The 18,603-nt window shown below is 40.7% G+C and overlaps 1 protein-coding gene across 2 annotated transcripts in view; it reads right to left on the bottom strand.

Annotated features, from left to right (window-relative positions):
• SORCS3 (sortilin related VPS10 domain containing receptor 3) overlaps positions 1-18,603 on the bottom strand; it is a 267,602-nt gene that overhangs the window by 171,337 nt on the left and 77,662 nt on the right. For both annotated transcript variants that reach the window (XM_052677148.1, XM_052677149.1), the window contains exon 2: positions 15,426-15,493. In XM_052677148.1, coding sequence (XP_052533108.1) covers positions 15,426-15,493 — 68 coding nt within the window. The remainder of the gene's footprint in view (positions 1-15,425; positions 15,494-18,603) is intronic.

Raw genomic sequence — 18,603 nt, forward strand, 5'->3', positions numbered from 1 at the left:
CCTGGGTGGGTTGTTCTTGCACTCTCTTCACACTGCTTCTGGAATCAGAGGCATGAGAAAGTAGTTTGGTTTTTTTTTTTGCACTAGTCACATAGCTGGAGCCTTCTAACCAGATTTTCTTGTGTGCACCATCTCTCAAGATCCCTTGCAGATTTTCTCTAGGAGCAGAGGCAAAAGGAAAAGTTCAAGCATACAGAAAGAATTCAATGTATTTCTGGCTTCAGGCAGCCCTGAAATGCATTCTCAGATTTCTGTTCCACAGAATCACGAAGCATCCAGCCTTTAAGATTCTAACCAGACTTTTTTCTGGATCATTTGCCCACAATGAAGAGTTCCAGACAAAAAGCAGCAAGAGAAGGTTAAAAGTTTAAAAGCACACTCCAGAACAGTCACAACAATACGTTTTTCCTTATCCTAAAGAGACAGAGGCCATTGGTCAAATTCCAAAGGGGAAAATCAAGCACTGCTCCACTTTCCTGGCCCTTTCACCTTCACAAGTTTCTTCGCACTCACAGAATTGTAAACTAACATTATATTCCAACATGTTGACAACATTTCCACTCTATCTGGATGTAGACAACACTCTGTGAACTTACACACATTACAGGCAGTATCTTCAACATTTTAAAGACAGAATTGTAATAGTGAAGCAATAAAGAACAGAGAACAACACGTCAACATTTATCTCCTCTCTATACGTTTTCCAAACAGAGATCTGGAAAATCTTCATGCACTGGACTATAGCCACCACCCTTACTTGCGTGGGCCACGCATCACTGCACACCTTTCTGACCAGGCACAAACAACAGATGGTTTTTATAAGAGATGCAAGCACTGCCCACACTCAAGTTGGGAAGAGCTACTGGCTAGAATCCCACAATCATTTCATACACCAGTCATGCCTGCCCCCTTGGCACCTTAAGCCAGCATAAAAAGCAGAGGCTCAACACCTCTGAGATCCTGAGAGGGCACAAGGCACACATAACATTTAGATTCATGAGACTAAGACTGTTATATGCAACACTTCTAAAGGGAAATCCCATGTCTCGCAGTCTTGTTTACAATTTCCTTAACTTTAGAATTATTCATCACATGAAGGAAGAGGAAAACAGGGGGGGAAAAAAAACGTACATGGCAGCAGTTTTTCAGGAAACTTCAAAGTGATCACATTAAAGTAAACTCAGTGAAACCATTAAACCCATTTGCCTCAAAATCAGCTTTCTCCCAGAACTCTCCTAGTATTTCAAAAGGCTGGCAGAGCCAGTCACCCAGCCCATGAATCACAGCTGTGCAAGGAGACGATGCTCACTTTCTTAAGTTTGATAGTGCTTCTGCACTGCCTGATTTCTAATTCACATCTGTCCATCCCAATTAAGTATACAACTCTGGTCCCTCAAACCATACCTTCTCAGCAGCCTGACCACTGTACTGCGTCAAATTCCCTTCTTGCTCTCACAAAGGCACCTTATGCTAACTTTAGAGAAGTACTTTCCGAGATCAATGATAATTGACTGATTAAGTATGCCTAGTGCTGCCAGAATGTGAGCTGATTGTGTAATAGTGCTAATTAGTAACTGCCAGAGCTCATTCCAATTATTAACCTTTATGAATGTCATTTTTAAAGATAAGAGTTTGCAACACAGCCTACTGCAGCATTTGTAATGATTTTTGTAACACAGACTACAAGAAACAGTGACCACTGATGCTGATAAAGGTGGCACAAGATAAAAGCCCTAGGAATAAAGGATTTTACCTTTGCTTCCTGGAAACTGTACAAAGACCTCACAACAGAAATGTGGATTGTCTGTACTGACCACGTTACACAGTGAGCCACAAGACAAGATATGAACTTCTCACGTGGTGTGAGTAACACTCCTCTGCCCCATGAAGAGGTGGTGTTGGCTTCCACCCTCTACTTCCTCAGAGAAGCAGATGACCCACCACAGACTCCTCTGCCATGGACTCTTCTCAAAAACAACAAAGTTGATCTTGGTTTGTTTCCTGTACCTTGCATAAAATAGAAAACAGGCTCTTGTGGGTACAAAGCTAAATGTGCCACGTTAACTCTGCATTCCTCATAGATGTGTCTTTCACTTTTATTGGTTACAGATAATAGAACCAATGGGATTTTAATCTTCCATGGGACATTTATTCTCTACTCTGCTAGAGGCACACTGAATGATGTACCACGGTCCACTGATTACTCTGTATTTTTGACTACTCCATGGCAATAGAAGATTATATCTGAAACTGTATATTTTAACGGATGATCTTCCTGCCTTGGCTCTTAGCCATGCTTACAGCTACAAGTAACCTAAGGAAGGTACATGCCCACTCACACACTGGTTTTATGGAGAACTGAATCCGGGGCACAACATGGTCTACAGCTTGCCTGTGATCACTGAAGTAATTGTCTGAGACTCATGGCTTGCTGAAGCCATCAGGAAACTTAAACATGCTCTGGAGCTGAGTTGTGTGACAACTGCACAGTTGTCCTGTTCCCACACCTGGCCCCATGGCCCAAACTCTGTGTGCAGATAACTCTTCCTTGTGCTGTTCCGACTTCTACTCTAAATCCACCACTCTTCTCACTCCAGGGCTAACAGTCAATCACAATCAGCAAACAAGCTTCCTTCTTAGAGCAAAGCACTGCTATTTCTAGCATTTCTGAGAAAGTGAAGCAAGAGGCTAAGCAGTAAGTGCATTTCTCTATCTATGGAACTAATTACTCCTTGAGAGCTTCAGACTAGAAGTCTTGACCCCATGTTCTCACCATGGATTGCTCTTCCCTTCTCCGTAGCTCTTCAGGTAGCTTTTGAACTTTCCAGGTCTTATACTAAATTGTCCCATCAGATTCTCCATTGGAGATTATAGATAGTGCTAGTCTTGCCCTATTTGGACAACAGCAACTTAGCTCAGGCCACCTCCTGGTATTTGATTTCATGCCAAGACCCTGGGCTGCAAAGGGGCATAGCTGAGCTGCTCCAAAACGACTCTCCTGTCAAGCATCTCATCCCTGGCAGTAGGTACAAACAGCAGCAAAAATTCACATCATAAATGCACCAAATCTCACCCAGGAAAATTCACAGTACCTATCTCACCCCCACGCAAAACTACTACTTGATTTTGTGGAAGACTTGGCTGTAATGGCATTAACAACAACCCAGCCTCCTTCTTTTAACCAATTTCTTAATATCATTTTCCTCACAATTTCTGAGCTAGACTACAAGATACATACAAGAAAATTAAATGTCCCTTTTACAGATCTCAAGATTTATGGGGCTACATCCCTGAACTACTACAATGCAGCACCATATCTTCATCTCTGATCAGACCTGCAGGATGCTGAATGACCAGCTCCTGCACACAGCCTGTTGCTGGACTCAGGCACCTGAGCAGTAAGTTCAGGGATAACTGGAAACAAGCAACTTCTAATATTGCAGAAGAAGTTCTCTAAGGTAACTGGCCCTAATAATCCATTTATAGAGTTGTCTCTAATCTTTTACAGTTTTTATTCTGAAGCAGAAATACTACATGTAAAAATGTACCAGCATCCTCTGATCTAGCATTTTATAGGAGCTTTTTATAAGAACTTTCATTTTTACCTCTTGGTCAGGCTTATACTGTTAAAAGGTCAACTAACAGACTGTTACAAATGAAGAAAATATGATAAATAGATAAATCAAAGGCTACCTTCCAGGCTGGGAAAATGTAGCCCTTTGTAAATATTGCTTGGAGAACCGACTGATATTGTGTTCTTATTAACTTCATTAGAATCTTAATGAGTGTAACATGGACATAATGAGACAGACCAGATTAAAAGAAAGATGGAAATATTTCTTGAACATTTTGTGTTTTAAACAATGTTTCTCCATCCTTCAGATTATTTATAGCCATTGTAAAATGGCAGTGCATTAGGGGAAAAAAAGCAACATAATAAAACACCAATATAAACAGACACAACCTGTGTTAAAGCACTAAATTCTACCAGCCACTGTACAAAGCATCAAAGATTTATATGACTTGGTTCAAAGCCTAATTGGAAGGAAAAGAAGAGTCAGGGGAGGAGAGAAAGGGGAAGAGAAAGGAAAAGAACAGCTCACTCAAAGAGAAATAAATCACGTACATTGGTGTACAGCTTGGTCTTAACATGGGGAACTGCATCCCCCAGCAACCATGAGGTGGCATCAGCACAGAAAGGATGCACTGTGAGTACCTGCTGGCTCCTGATCCAGCTCTGAGTGCCTGAAGAGCAAGGGGAAGCATATCTGTGACTCAGAAAGTTCCCTAAAGTCTTCGCATGTAATATAATTCTTGACAGATTTTTGCTTCTAGCAACCTGTCTAGACGCCGCTTGAACCCATGTGAACTTCAGCTTCCAAAATATCCTCCAGCAAGGAGATCCATAGATCAAGTACGTGTTGCTGTAAGAACAAGTCTTCTGCTTGTCCTGAAGCTCAGTCTGATGCTCTTTTATTTTCACACATAGAATGGCTGAGATTGGAAGGGATGTATAGAATTCAGCTAGTCCAACACCTCCCTACTCAAGTAGTGCTATCTAGCAGGTTTCCCTTCACCTTATCTAGACAGCTTTGGAATATCTCTAAGGATGGAGGCTACATAAACCCTCTGGAAAACGTCTGACAGTTGTCAGTCAGCCCTACACTAAGAAGTGTTTCCTGATGTTCAGAGAGGACCTCTTGTGTTTCAGTTTGTGTTCACTGTCTCTTGTTCTGCCATTGGGCACAACTGAAAAAAAGAGTCTTTCTCCATCTATACTGTACACTTCCGTCATGTTTTTGCACATAAGATGAGATCCCCCTGAGCCTTCTCTTTTCCAGATGAAACTGCCCAAGGTTGCCCAGTCTTTCCTCAAGTAAGAGATGCTTCCTCCCTTGCTTTACTAGACATTCTATCCACACAACCTAATTTTACAAAATTTGCATTTTTTTCTTTTCCAGGCATCTCTTTTCAAGCTTCCCAAGTCCTACCAGATCTGAACTGGTATGAACATTCTTATATGATTTATTATGAAAGTATTTATTTTGCAATTATCTATTTGCTTATAAGTGAATTCAATGTGTAGTTTTCATTAATAATGGCACACATCCATGTTAAATGTATCTGCTACTAATCTGTGCCAATGAAAATCCTCAACATGGTAAAAAGTGATCAGAAAGACATTAAGGCCCAACAAATTCATCTTCAAGTGTGGCTTGAAGTAAAAAAGTTTTGCAGTTGGCTTCCAAATCTAATTAGAATGTAAGATGAGATAACTCAACAAAAGGAGCAGCTCTCTAATGAGAGCGATGGAATTGCTGTTCCAAATGATAAAGAAGACCTGGAATAGCCAATTCCTGTTAACAGATGCAGCTCTGCTGATGCAGCAACAGTCACAACACCCAGAGGATCTGCAACAGCAGGATCTTGGCTACAAAATCCCTCCTGATTGCTGCCTTGCTACTTTTCTAAGCAAGGAGGCAAAGCACTACAAACACATTTAACCTGTCAGAGACAAGATTCTGACAGTATGACTGCACGGCAGCTGCAATACTCTGAGAACACACTCGGTTTTTGCATAGTTTCCTCTGGCTTTCCTCACCAAAACTGCAGGACTAGATGTGTAGGAAGATTACCTAAATCAAAAAATACATTTCTGATGACACAGGACGTCTCTATTCTTGAGGATAATCAGAGAATATAATTACTTTCATTAACAAAGAAAAGATACATTAAATGCAGCATATATAAACTGCAAAATCGAGAGTACTCATATGGTTCTAGTGCTTTCCCATCCCACAAACTCAGATTTCATTAAGAAAACTTAGACCTTCAGACTTACAGAAAAATAAATGCCAAAAGATATTTCTACTGTTGATACATCTCCTGTACCACCACCTAGCTTTTTGCAATGGAAAGATACGAGATGTGGACAGATTCTGACTGAAAGGACTGTCTAGAAAATTAAGTTATGTCAAAGTCACTGGCTGGGTAATGGATGCAGAATTTACCCATAATGTGGAAGACTCAAATCCCTTGGTTACATGAGGCAGCCACAGTAAGTCAAATAAAAAAATTGTACTGGCCACTAACCTGTCACACAGAATATTCAGGGAAATCACTAGAAACAGCAAAGACAGCGCAATTCCTCTCAACACTCTCTCCATCACCTCTCTTGACTTGGAGAGTCAAATCACTAATCCCCTAAAATTCCATAGCACAACATGTATTCAGTACAATCTTAGGCTATTTCATCAGAAGCATGAATAGCTTTTGCTGAAGAACAGATAACGAAAAAGGGATAACATTTTAGCAACGCTGATCCAAAGGCTGCAGACCTGTCTGTTCTTTGAATGCCATATCATAAAATAATTACTGTAAGCCAGAGGCTACAGCCACACTATCAGGTTTAATAGCCACCAGCAGAAATATCCTCCATTAACTCACTGAGGTCCCCTCTGAAATCCATTTGTGCTTTTATTATTTCTGCCTCACAACATCCTGTAGCAATGAGTTACACAATTTAATTACTTGTGGAATAAAAAAACACTTCCTTTTATGCTCATTCAGAGCAAGGGCTTGAACCTGGATCTTCCATGTGTAAGATTAGTATCATTCTTCTCCCTGGAGAGATTCACAGCCTCTCCTGTTGCAGCTCTTTTGTGTAATATAAATAATTCAATAGTTACAAAGGAGAGAGGAAAAGAGAGATGGCTGCTTGGGGCTCTCACCTGATATGTAAGAAAGTGAAATCAAAACAAAGCCCACTTCTGCCCTCTTCTCCATTTTACCTGGAATTCTGTCTTCGCCCTAAGAACACTCCTTCAAAAACTTTTGAATTTTGATAAAATCTTTTCTTCTTAACCTCTCTGTTTCTACCCAGAAAACAAGATGTAACCTCAAACTCCCAAGCCTACTTATTAACAGGAAAAGAACAATGACCCAGTAGCCTGCAAGATCAAAACTAATACACAGTCAAGTGACCCTTCTAGATCTATCTAACTACAAATGTTCTTCACACAAAGATACCTGCAACATTCACAATCACTGACCAGCTCATGTACTTCCAGAGACCCATATTTGGAGGTTAATGAGTTCAGCAAAGCAGCCCTGCTTTGAAGCTGCAAGAGAGGAAACAATCGAGAAGGTTGCTGAAGTGGAAGTTTGGAAGCCAACTGCAAAACATGGAAGATAAGTTACTGACACAGCTGGTAAGAGAGCTTAGCAGGGAAGGTGCTCCACTAGACCTGCTGCTTACAAACAGGGCTGGTGGGTGTTGTGGTGGTTAGATGCCACACTGGGTACAGTGACTATGAAATGATAGAGTTCTCAAGATTCACTACTGGGACCAGTCCTATTAAGAGGAGGAAATGTGTTGTACCCCGTGAGCCATGTGCACATCTAAATGTGAACCTCTATGCTATCACTGCTGATTGATACGCAACACCCTTACCAAACTGAGATTCCAAGGCAGAAAGTTGTCAAAGCCAAGGCTTACCTGTGTCTTCAGAGAATCAGAGATATTAACAAAACACTCTGAATATTACTAAAAGTTTTTAATTAACAGCCTTGCTAAAACACCATTACAATCTGCAGTTCTGTTTTTGTTAATTCTCTCTGATTCAGCAGGAATTCCACCAAGGAATAGGGATGAGCAGATGCAAGGAGAAGCACATTAATAAATCATAAGTGTCATTAAAATCTGTAAACTAATATCTTCTGGGAAGTCTTGGCAATTAGTCTCAGAGCTTTTTTTGGCAAACAAAAAATTAACAAATCCAAAAGGTCCCATGTCTGATGAAATTACCACCCCCACAGAAATGTCACTGATGGAGCGATTAAGAGAGACGAGAAAAGAGCCATCCAGAAGACTGGTTCACAAAAGGCAGATAAGCTCCATGAAATAGGACAACTAAGGCATTTTCATAAACAAGGGTGGGACTTGTACCTGCACACCTCCCAAAGAGATGCTGAAAGACTTTCGGACTCCCATGTGCTGGGCTACTGCTTTTTGCATGACCTTGCATTGCCCCCTTAGCTCCCTACATCTCTGAGGCAATATCAACTTTATTACTTGCTAAAGAAAGGGAAAGAGACAGAGGAAGCTTCTCTCCAGTAGTCAGAGAATGAAATAACACAATTATCTCATTTCTTATTACTTATTACTGAGTATCCCCAACTCCAAAACATCTTAAATTTCATACCATTAGTACTATTAATATACTATACTATTAATTTTCATTATTGGTTCCCAAAGCAATTGTCTTAAAACAGGCTTAACTGATTTTATCCACTTGTTGCAATGCCAGCATCTCTTTAAATTATGAGCTACATAGAACGTATTCTCTGAACAATACCTGGAATACTGAAGGAGGAAGAACCCTGCAGTTTCTTCCATTTCACTCCTTGAATGCTATTCTCTTTTTTCCCTTTTTTATCCCATAGATGCGTATATCCATACATGTAGCCCAAGACAATATCATATATGCATTTCCAGAAGTCCATAGAAGTAAAAGACCTGCTTAAGTCTCCCAGATACCACAATTGGAAGGACAATGAATCATCAGAAGAGCAATTTTAAAACAGGTCATAATTACTTACTGCAAATGGCTTCAATTGTACAGTGGGATACAAAGGTGAATGGCTATCACTATCTAATGATCTGCAATTTATAACTCTCTCATCACAGATACCCTCTCAACCAGGGAACACAGTGAGGCTAAGCCACCCCCCTGTGTGATATTCAACAACTTTTTCTAGCTGTCAAAGATCTCTCTCTTCTCTTTCTGAGCTACGACCCACTTTCTGATGCTTGTTACAACACATGTACAGTTGGACAAACACAGATGTCAGGTATCTGCCAAGCCTTGTAAGTCAGCTTAAACAACAGAACAAGACCTGTTCCTCCAAAATAAGCACTTAACCACAAGAGCAAAGAATAAATTTCCCCACTCAGTTCAGGAATGCTGGGTCTTCTGTTCTTCACAGGTACTGATTCCATAGCTATTTGGGCCAAGGAATTTTCTTTATTGAACAGCCATGATCTTCATTTGGCAGCAGTTAGCTTGGGAATGGACCAACACACAGCTATTGTGCACCTCACCAGTAGCTCAAGTATGGCTCCCATACACGGCGTAGGATGCAACAACTAACAAAGAAGCTGCACTGAGCCAAGGTAACCCAAATCACTCACTGCAGGCAAAATATAAGTCAGCAGGAGTACTACAGATAAAGAACCGAATTATCCAGGGATGTTGCTCTAGTTCCACACTAATTTCAACTCAAGGTGCTGAGAGGCCTGTTGAACATCCCTTACTCACACTGCATCTCCTTTAGTTTCCCATTCCAGCAAGCAGCCTGAACCTAGCAGCTTGCAACCTCTATAGTCTGAGAAAAGTCACCAATACAGAGCTAAGTAATTTAAATACACACACAAAAGACAACGAAGTCACTAAATTTTTTGGAGACCCTGCTTTTTTGAATCCAAGAGAGGTCATAGATGTGCTTGAATATCCAAGCCAGCTCCTTTCTTCCATACATAAATAGCTGATTGCAGATATGATGAAACCTTTTTTTTAAATCAGCAAATTAATTCTTCACTTTGCTACTTTTTTTAAAAATGCCAAATAAGATGCAGTGACGGGAAGCATTATTACTCTGAAAACCAGCTCTATTAATTTTATGCCTCAATACAGTGCTCCAGAAAACAACATATATCCGAGATGCGTGTTGTCAGCTTAATACTGAAAAACAATAGATGTAATCAAATCTGACAATACTGCATGGAGATGCCAGCTGGTCATGGTGGCTGTTTGGAGACTATTTCACTACAGAAAATGTCAGTGAAATCACACTGCCCCATTTCAAGATGTGTGACACTGAGCAAGAGGCAGTGGCACAAGCTGGGAATTGCTTATCTCAGCTCTGCAGTCTAAATAATGCATCACCAGTGGGGAAGAATCCCTTTTAACGAGGTTCTGGGCCATGACCTGGTTCAAGATTACCTTTTTTGCAAGGGACGGCATGGAAATTTCAGTCATGTTCACTGAATCTCGCAGGCTCTCTCTTCATCCTCACCTGTCTTGCAAACAGGCAAATTTGGAGGAGGAAGATTAAACCCCAGCTCTTAAAGGCAAGCCAAGGCTTATCGCACCATTTCATGCCGGCAGGGCAGCACTATCTGAAGCCAGCTGCACGCGTAATGCATGAACCTAAAGCACAGAAAGCAGCATGAACAAATGCTAGAAGTAAACCAAAAGATGCTGGTGGCCTCTGAAGACAGCATGGGAGAGTAAAATGCAAGGATATAATAAGAAATACCACATAAGCTTGTGGTAATTCAAACAGAATTGAATGAAAGAACCGTACAAGATATGAAGCAGCTTGCAACCAAGTTGAGTGGTTTTACCTCTCTCAGCTCCAAGCTTGGAGTTGTAGCTGATCTGTTTTGCAGCTGTCTCTCATAAAAAGCTGAAAGTTTTTCCTAACTCTACACAGCTCTAAGACAACAGAACAATCCCTTCAGGCACAGCCACAAGAGCGAAAAACAAAACAAGAACAAACTACATAGTGGGGATTTTTGCTGCCATGGAAACACAGTTTCTTGGTTAATACACGTGAAAACAAAAAATAAATATATATAAGATAACTTCAGTGATATTTTAGAATCTAAAAAAAAAAAAAAAAAAAAAAAGCCAGTTATGATTTTCAGTATGGGTTAATGCATAGGCCAGCATTATATGCCATCAGATGATTTAGCCTGGGACCACAGCCAGAGAATGGAAACTCCAGGGGACTCATCAAAGGTGGGTAAAATGGCAGCAGGGACTCAGAGCTGACACATGCAAGTACTCACACTTTGGAAGAAGATGTGAACTACTCCCCACTGCCCAATTAGCTGATGTGCTGCATTCATGGCTATTATACTGAGCATAAATAATTCCTTGGTAACTTGGGCTTCTCGTCTGTTGAATCACCCTGTTGTCTCTTTGCCTTCATCTGAGATTGAAAGTTCCCTTGGGATGGAGACTGCCTTTTAGCTACCACAAGTCAAACAATTAGAAGTACTAATAATTAGAGCTCCTAGATACTAAATAAGGTGACAACAAAGAAAAAATAACAAAAGCAAAGAAACAAACAAAATCAACCAAACAAAAAACAACACTTTTACTCCAGTTTTATTTTACAAGAAAAACTGCTCATCCTACACTGGCAAAAGCAGATGAGAACACTTTAAATACTTACACAGAATGTCATGTTCGTGTATCTCAGAAGTGTACAGATTAAATAGGAGTCAGGATTAGCAACAAGCTAGGAAATTTTTGTAAGACTCCTCCTTTGCTTGTAAAAAATTCTGAATTCTAGAAGTCTACAGAATAAGAAAAGGACCTCAATACATTCCCGATTATTCGTACTCATAAAACAAAAAGGAAACAACTGGATAGCAACAAGATTAACTAATGAAAGGACTTGATGCCTCTAACCTACAGAGCACCCTATATATTACATTTGAGCACAGCATACATTTGAAAGCAAACCTCATCTATCAGTCACAACACCTGGAAGCATTGTAAACATGCATTTGAAGAAATAAACCACTGAACAGACTTCTCTTGTCCTAATGAGATTTGTTTGAAATTTTACACAGAAAAACAAGCTAAAAATTCAGCCTTCAACTTTTAGTTGTGAACGATGTCTTTTACATACTGTATTTTGCATATCTAACCCTTTCATTCCTCTGGGTTTGACAGATGCCTTCTGAGACCACAGTTCTATGAAGGATCCTGATTGCTACTCTTTGCAGACACAATTCATATTTAAAGATGGATGACTGTTGCATGATTACATTCATTGTGGGAGCTGAAGTTGGGTGCAGGGATTCTGACGACAGAGGGTTTGGGAACTGGAGGTTCTCCAATAGCACTTCAAATCAAAATCATTCCAGATTATAGATTAAGAGGAAGGACTGTTTTCCATTTATTAAAAATGAAGCGCTCACTAAAAAGAAAACGCTACAGAAAACACGGTTCTATTTCTTCATACAACTTTTAAATAAGAGCAGACAAAATGGTAGCTGGATTAGCAAGGACTAGCAATGAAGATATTTTATTAGGAAATGAGAAGCAATGAAATGTTGCTATACCTTAAAAGCTTACCTAATTTTTACAACTATATATCCTGCTCTATGAAAAGACTTCTCAGTAAATTTTGATGTCTCACATCATCACAAGTACAATCATAATAAGGTAGCTTTATTTCATAGGAGGAAAAAAAAGAAATCTCCTCTACTCTCTAAGTGAGAAAAACAAAACTACAAACCCCAACTGACAGATATTCCTTGTTACCAAGAAGAGATGCAGCATTCACAATATGGAAGGATGTGTGGTTTTCCTCAAAGCTTACTGCCTCAAGACTGACTGTTTCAGGAGCAACTGAGGCTTTTTCTGTGATATTTTTGGGCCTCAGAAATATGGATTTACTTACCAGAGCCACATCCGTGCTCCTGCATTCAAATGCTGACTTGCATTTCCTCTAAATTCTTATCAGCCTGATAGAAGAGCAGTATCCAATATAACTTTTAATTCTTTCCTGCTCTGGCTCTCTTTTTTAATTACATTCAGGATGTTTTCACATCGATTTACTTGTCCTTATATTTAAATGCAGGAATTAAAAATTTCTCTTCTATAGCATTTTCCATTAAAAGAAATATCTCATGCTATAACCCAGGGGGAAACAGAGCAAAAGCTTTTGATGCATGAAGCAGGTGGAGGCATGATGATATTTGAAGATTGCATTCCACTGTACTCTATCTTTGCATCCTTTGAAGCACTGCTGTGCGATTATTTTCTTTCCACCACAAAAGCCACTCCTTTCTTATGGCAGCAATTGTTTGCCAAGTGCTCAGAATAGGCATCACAGCACTGTTGCTCAGATAGACAGGGCACTTGGTTAGAAGAAAAACAAGTAATAATCCCAGAAAACAGAAAGAGAAAAAATAATGGAAATTTCACGACCTTCTGCTGATGACAACGTATTTTATTATATGGGTTGATAATGACAGGACAAGGGGGAATGGTTTTAAAATAAGACAGGGGAGAGTTAGGTTAGATATTAGGAGGAGGTTTTTTCACTCAGAGGGTGATGAGGCACTGGAACAGGTTGCCCAAGGAGGTTGTGGATACCCCATCCCTGGAAGCATTCAAGGCCAGGCTGGATGTGACTCTGGGCAGCGTGGGCTGGTGGTTAGTAACCCTGCACATAGCAAGGGGGTTGAAACTAGATGATCTTTGAGGTTCTTTACAACCCAGGCCATTCTATGATTCTATGATATCTGCATTCAATGGAGCCTACCCAGCACCTGAGACTTCAACATGGTTTTGAAGGAGTCTACAGAAAAGTAAATAAGGAAAGCAATTATATTGTCAGAAGACTAAAAATTGCTCCATAAAACAAATTCTCCTTGTGAAATTTTCAGGTTCTCAAAAATTATGAGAAAGCATTAAAAAGTATCTACTTAAATAATGCAAAGTTTCAGATACCTTAATGCACAAATGTAACAGAATATCCTGAGAAAAGTAGTCTGGGCTTATTGTTTCCACATAGTATCTGCTTCTATTGCTACAACATCCTTTCCAGAGAAAGTTCAAGCTGTTCTCTAAAAACCCACACTTCCCTCTGAAGTGTAGTGTGGTTTCACCCTTAATTTTCCAGTTTTAGAGCCCAGGAACTCTGCCTGCTAGCTCTTACCTCAACTATTCCTCACAAATCTTGGAAAAGAACCCAGGAACTCTGACTTCTCTACTTCTCTGAGTCTCTGGACCACACAATGGCCTCTATTTCACCGCAGAAGAGAAACAGAGGTGTTCCAGAACCGCCTGAAACCCATTCACACGTCAGAGCATTTCCCAAGATTATCAACTACCTTATTTCTGCCACTGGGAAAGCTCCAGGAGACATACTGCTGTTACCTTTCTGCAGAGCTCAGGTGCTGCTGTGAGATCAGTATTAGAACAGAATTTGTCTGCTTGTTACATTATTTATGTAGAGAAGCTTGCTAAGCAATTACATTTAAAGTACAATTACAGCACCATTTGTACTTGCTAGGTAAAGAGGCAAAAGTTTTGAGGCTTAAATATCTTGAAAAGTGTGAAGTAAGTGGAAATTACTGTGTTCTCTCTTATTAGCTGCATGGTTATTTATACCTTTGCAGATTACCACGGTGCAGTGCAATTAGGCTTTGGAGTAACTGTGCAAACTGAGAAGTTTCAAGAGCTCTACTAAACAATTAACCCTTCAGTGTATTAATGGAGATGATCCTACAACATACTTTCAAAACAGGGGCTTTTAAATTAACTTGGAAGAAAGGACAATAGATCACCCGGCCAGAAGCTGCTTTCTTACACCTGGAACAACAGTTCAACAGTGACAACTTTCACCAACTATGATTTCTGGAGGTTGAGTAACATCCATGATAAAAAAAGGTAAATCTAATACAAGGCACCTGCGGTTCCCCTATGCCTCTACCATTCCTTCCCCCTCTCCTTTTCTTTTTTTTTTTTTTTTTTAATTGGTCCATACAGTAAAAACCACCTAATAACAATTCCACTAAAGTCATGCCCTTTCCACACCACAGGTGGGCTATAAGAAGGGAGAACAGTTCCTAGCAGGTAGAAACTATTGCTGATTTGGAGAGATTAGGGAATTAGGCTGCCTTTAGTTTTTTGTTTGTTTGTTTGTTTTTTCAGGGGTGTTCTGCATGTTTGGGGTTTTTTTCCCTCATTTAACACACATACGCTCTGTCCAGTAGCGTGTTTTCCCAAGCCAAGACGTTCCACCTCTTGCACACTATCAGAAACATGACAGATGACAGGCATGTGACATTATCAGAGTTAACCCATAGTACAGGAGATGCCAGTACCTCACTGTGATCTCTAGTACTTTCGTGGCTACTGCCCTCAAAGCCTCAAGCATCACCGATTCACTGCTGAGATGACCACCTCACAAGGCAGAGGAATGTGACTGAGATTAACTAAGATCACACCAGAAACTCAGTTGTAAATCATCTTGGACACTTGCTCCAGCAAGCATGTTGCCATCTACAGAGAATACTCTCATTACTAGCATAGCGGCAGAGGTTCTTGGAAATGAAAAGAGGACATTCAAAAGGACTGAATGAAACCAACCACCTCTGGGCATCAAGGAAATGCCTTACCTGAAGAAAGCCTCTCATATGCAGACCTCATTTTGTTAAATCAATGCTTTCTCAATCGCGTATCCTCTTTCAAAAAGCAACTTCACGTCTACCTCATACTCCCTTCCCTCTCCTCCCCAGATCATCTTCAATCCCCCCTCACTCACTCTCCAGTTTTACAAGAGACACAGTGCACACATCCACACCAGTACTGTGTTCTGCATGATCTGCTTACCTCCACAGTGAGCTTTCAGTAACACTTCCCAAATTGAAGTCATAGAGCTTTGTCAGAATGAGTATCACCTAGAAGAGAAAGGGGAAAGAAAAAAAAGTTTCCTTTAGACTGTGTAACAATACAGAAGGCATCTGAAATCACCCAAAGGAAGGCTTAGAATTTATTCATTAAGGTTGCAGTGTTATGAGATCAAGTTTTTTTTAAAAAAAAAAAAAAAAAAAAAAAAGGAAAAATTATTCCCTTAATGCATCATGTAACCAGTAACATTTATTTTAATCCTAGAGACGTTTTGCATTTGAAATAAAACCTGCCAACAGGAATTAACTGAACATTGTGAGTTGCCCTCTCTATACCTATGTTATTCAAGGTCAGGAATGGAACTGGATGCATCCTTGTTAATCCAACAGCCCAATCAGAGATTACATTTGACATTTTCCTTTTTCTCTCAAGATGCTGATGTGAACTACCTAATCATCATGGATAGTAATGGCAAGTTTGTTTATGAAGATCCCTATCCAGCAAAGCAAGCCATTTTGCCCAAACTACCTTTGCTGCAACAAGGACCTTTCTACCTCCCTTTTTCCAAAAGACCTGTTCTCTCCCTCCCTTTTCCTCCTCCCACAGCAATGGGACTTGCCACTCCTTTTATTTGGGTTTCCCAGCTGCAAGGCTGCTGGGTGAAGATCCAGACCCAGATCCTGGGTGAGGAGTTTAAAAGCTCTGCAGAAAGGAAAAATACCAAAGGATTAATCAATATCATAAAGGCTGCAGCAGTCTGTTACTGTCAGCACAATACCGGGAAGAGACCTGTTCAAGTTGTAAGGACCTTGATACGTGACTATGCAATCAGTGCCCAACTTAATGGCTTTCAAAAAGATGCTCTGAGCATCCATCTCTCTACTGGATTCACAGCCCCCTCCCCGATTGCATTTTTCCCTTTATTTCCCCACGCAGAGACCTTTAGGAAGGAGATAAAAGCTAAGCTGCTTCCAGCAGGGTGTGAAGAGAAACCTGCCAGGCAGATTTGAGTCAGCATATGCAAGTCCATGTCAGCCTAAACTGTTTCTGTGCAGTGGGGAAATAAGGACAATGCCTTTTTTTATTGCAACTTAAATCCTGCACACACCTTCCCATACAAATGGAGAAGAACCAGCTGCCAGTCACCACCATCAAGGTACATCCACACAGCATCCCTTTACACCAACTAATGGAAGCAGTACAGCCTGCAACTAAAACCTTACGAGCAATGTTTTTAGGATGCACCCTATAACTCCAGAGATTCTCTCAAGAGGTTCTTGGAAGTCATGCCCCACAGCACAAGCACTGCCTTGCCAGAAGTGACTCCCTTCTTATTGCTCACAGCTCCAGAGAGGTAGTTTCCCTCTTTTGACACCTAATCACTCTGAAACCAGGAAGCAGGACTTTCAGTAAAGCCAGCAGATCCTGGATCTCTAAACTTCTTAAGTTAAGCCTTTCTTCTCTGTTCTGCTGAAGTTTGATCAGGATAATTCTTCCTGAAGTTGCAATTCCAAATGGAGGCAGCAACCATAATCCCCCAGCATCCTGTACGCCTCTCCTCACATCCCCTGTGCTCTGTATTTTTGAAGATGTCAGTGGCCTGCTTTAAACCCTGCAAACAGCAGGATAATGCCAGCTCTGCAGGAGGAGGTTGAATCCTACTCAGCTCCTGGGTATTTATCCAAAGTAAAGGCACGTTGTTTAGTAGGACTCGTTGAAATTTCCACCCAGGATGCCTAACAAAAATCCAACTCTGCCTTTTGTCAAGGTGTGGAGAACAAAAGCATAACCATGCCTTAGCACTTCAATCTCACAGAGAGTACCAGGAAGCAGCACGAGTTTCTTGACGCCCCACTACCACAGGGCAGCCGCAGGCAGCACACTGCCCACAAAACCACTCACCTCGTAAGTCCCAAAGACCTCTATCCCATCCCACTGACTTTTGAGATAATATTGTTGAAATTCAATACAGGTAATGCTCACAACAGTTTGGAAGCTTGAAGACCAGAGAAGATTGGAGAGGTTTGAATACAGCCTACCCGACAAACACTGCAAGGGCACATTCCCCGCAGCTTCACAGCGGGAGACTGCAGGTGCAAATGGTGCTACTAGGGAGGCAGCTTACATGAGGTTAAGGCACAAGTCAGAGCCCAAAGATATGTCTGGTTACTGATCTGTTTTCAAAGGGTCCTTTTGACACAGCCTTGCAAAGGGAAAACCTCAAAGCATTTCAAGAGGCTGTTCAGAGACCTCTATGTCATGCTGGAGCCAGCCATGCCACTAAGCGACTACCAGCCAGGTGGGTGTCCCATCCCTGGAGACACCTAAGGTCAGGCTGGAGGGGCTCTGAGCACCTGATGGAGCTAGAGGTGACCTTGTTCTTGCAGGGGAGTTAGACTAGGTGACCTTTAAAGGCCCCTTCCCTCAAACATTCTATGATGGTGTAATTCTAAGGGTGAATGGGCAGCTCTAAGCAAGTACCCCATTTCCCAGCATGTTTGTGTACATGAATATTTCAGCAGAAACATTTCAGCAGAATGGAAGTAAAAGAAAATTATGCATTTTTTCTTCTGTACAAAATTGAATTCTGACAGTTGAAAGAAAGAAGAAAGACCTTCACTGATTCAAGTCAAGACATTTGATTCCAATGTAAAAAAGTTTAGCTTGTGTTCATCAGTGCTAACTAATAACCATGCCTTTTCTGTGTCATAGTAATTTCATATTAAAATTTTGACAGTTTCCATTCTAAAAGCTGAATTCAATTGAAAATCGGAGTTTTCACATTTAGTGTGCTGCTTAAAAAAATACATATACATTTTGTTCTTCACCTGAAGTGTGGGAAATCTTGAATTTCTACCCCACAGCCCAGACTTTCACTTAAATTAAGATGAAAACATTTTGCTCTGGAGAAAAGAAAGTTTCAAGTGGTATTGATTCAGAAAAAACAACTTTCACTTCAGCATTTTTTTTCTTTAATAAAAATGAAGAAAACACCTTCATAGTCCCAAATGAAACTGTCTTGTCTGTTCATGAAATCAACCCCCCAAAAATTAATTTCAAGTCAGCTGAATGCTGCACTGCATTTTTCTCCAGGCTCATACTGCTGGCTTCAGGGAGCATCGCTCAGATGGGAAGAGTCCCTCCTCCTCCTCCCACAGGG

Source organism: Tympanuchus pallidicinctus, unplaced genomic scaffold (genome assembly GCF_026119805.1).
Source record: "Tympanuchus pallidicinctus isolate F22 unplaced genomic scaffold, pur_lepc_1.0 scaffold16, whole genome shotgun sequence".
In the NCBI taxonomy this organism is placed as follows: domain Eukaryota; kingdom Metazoa; phylum Chordata; class Aves; order Galliformes; family Phasianidae; genus Tympanuchus; species Tympanuchus pallidicinctus.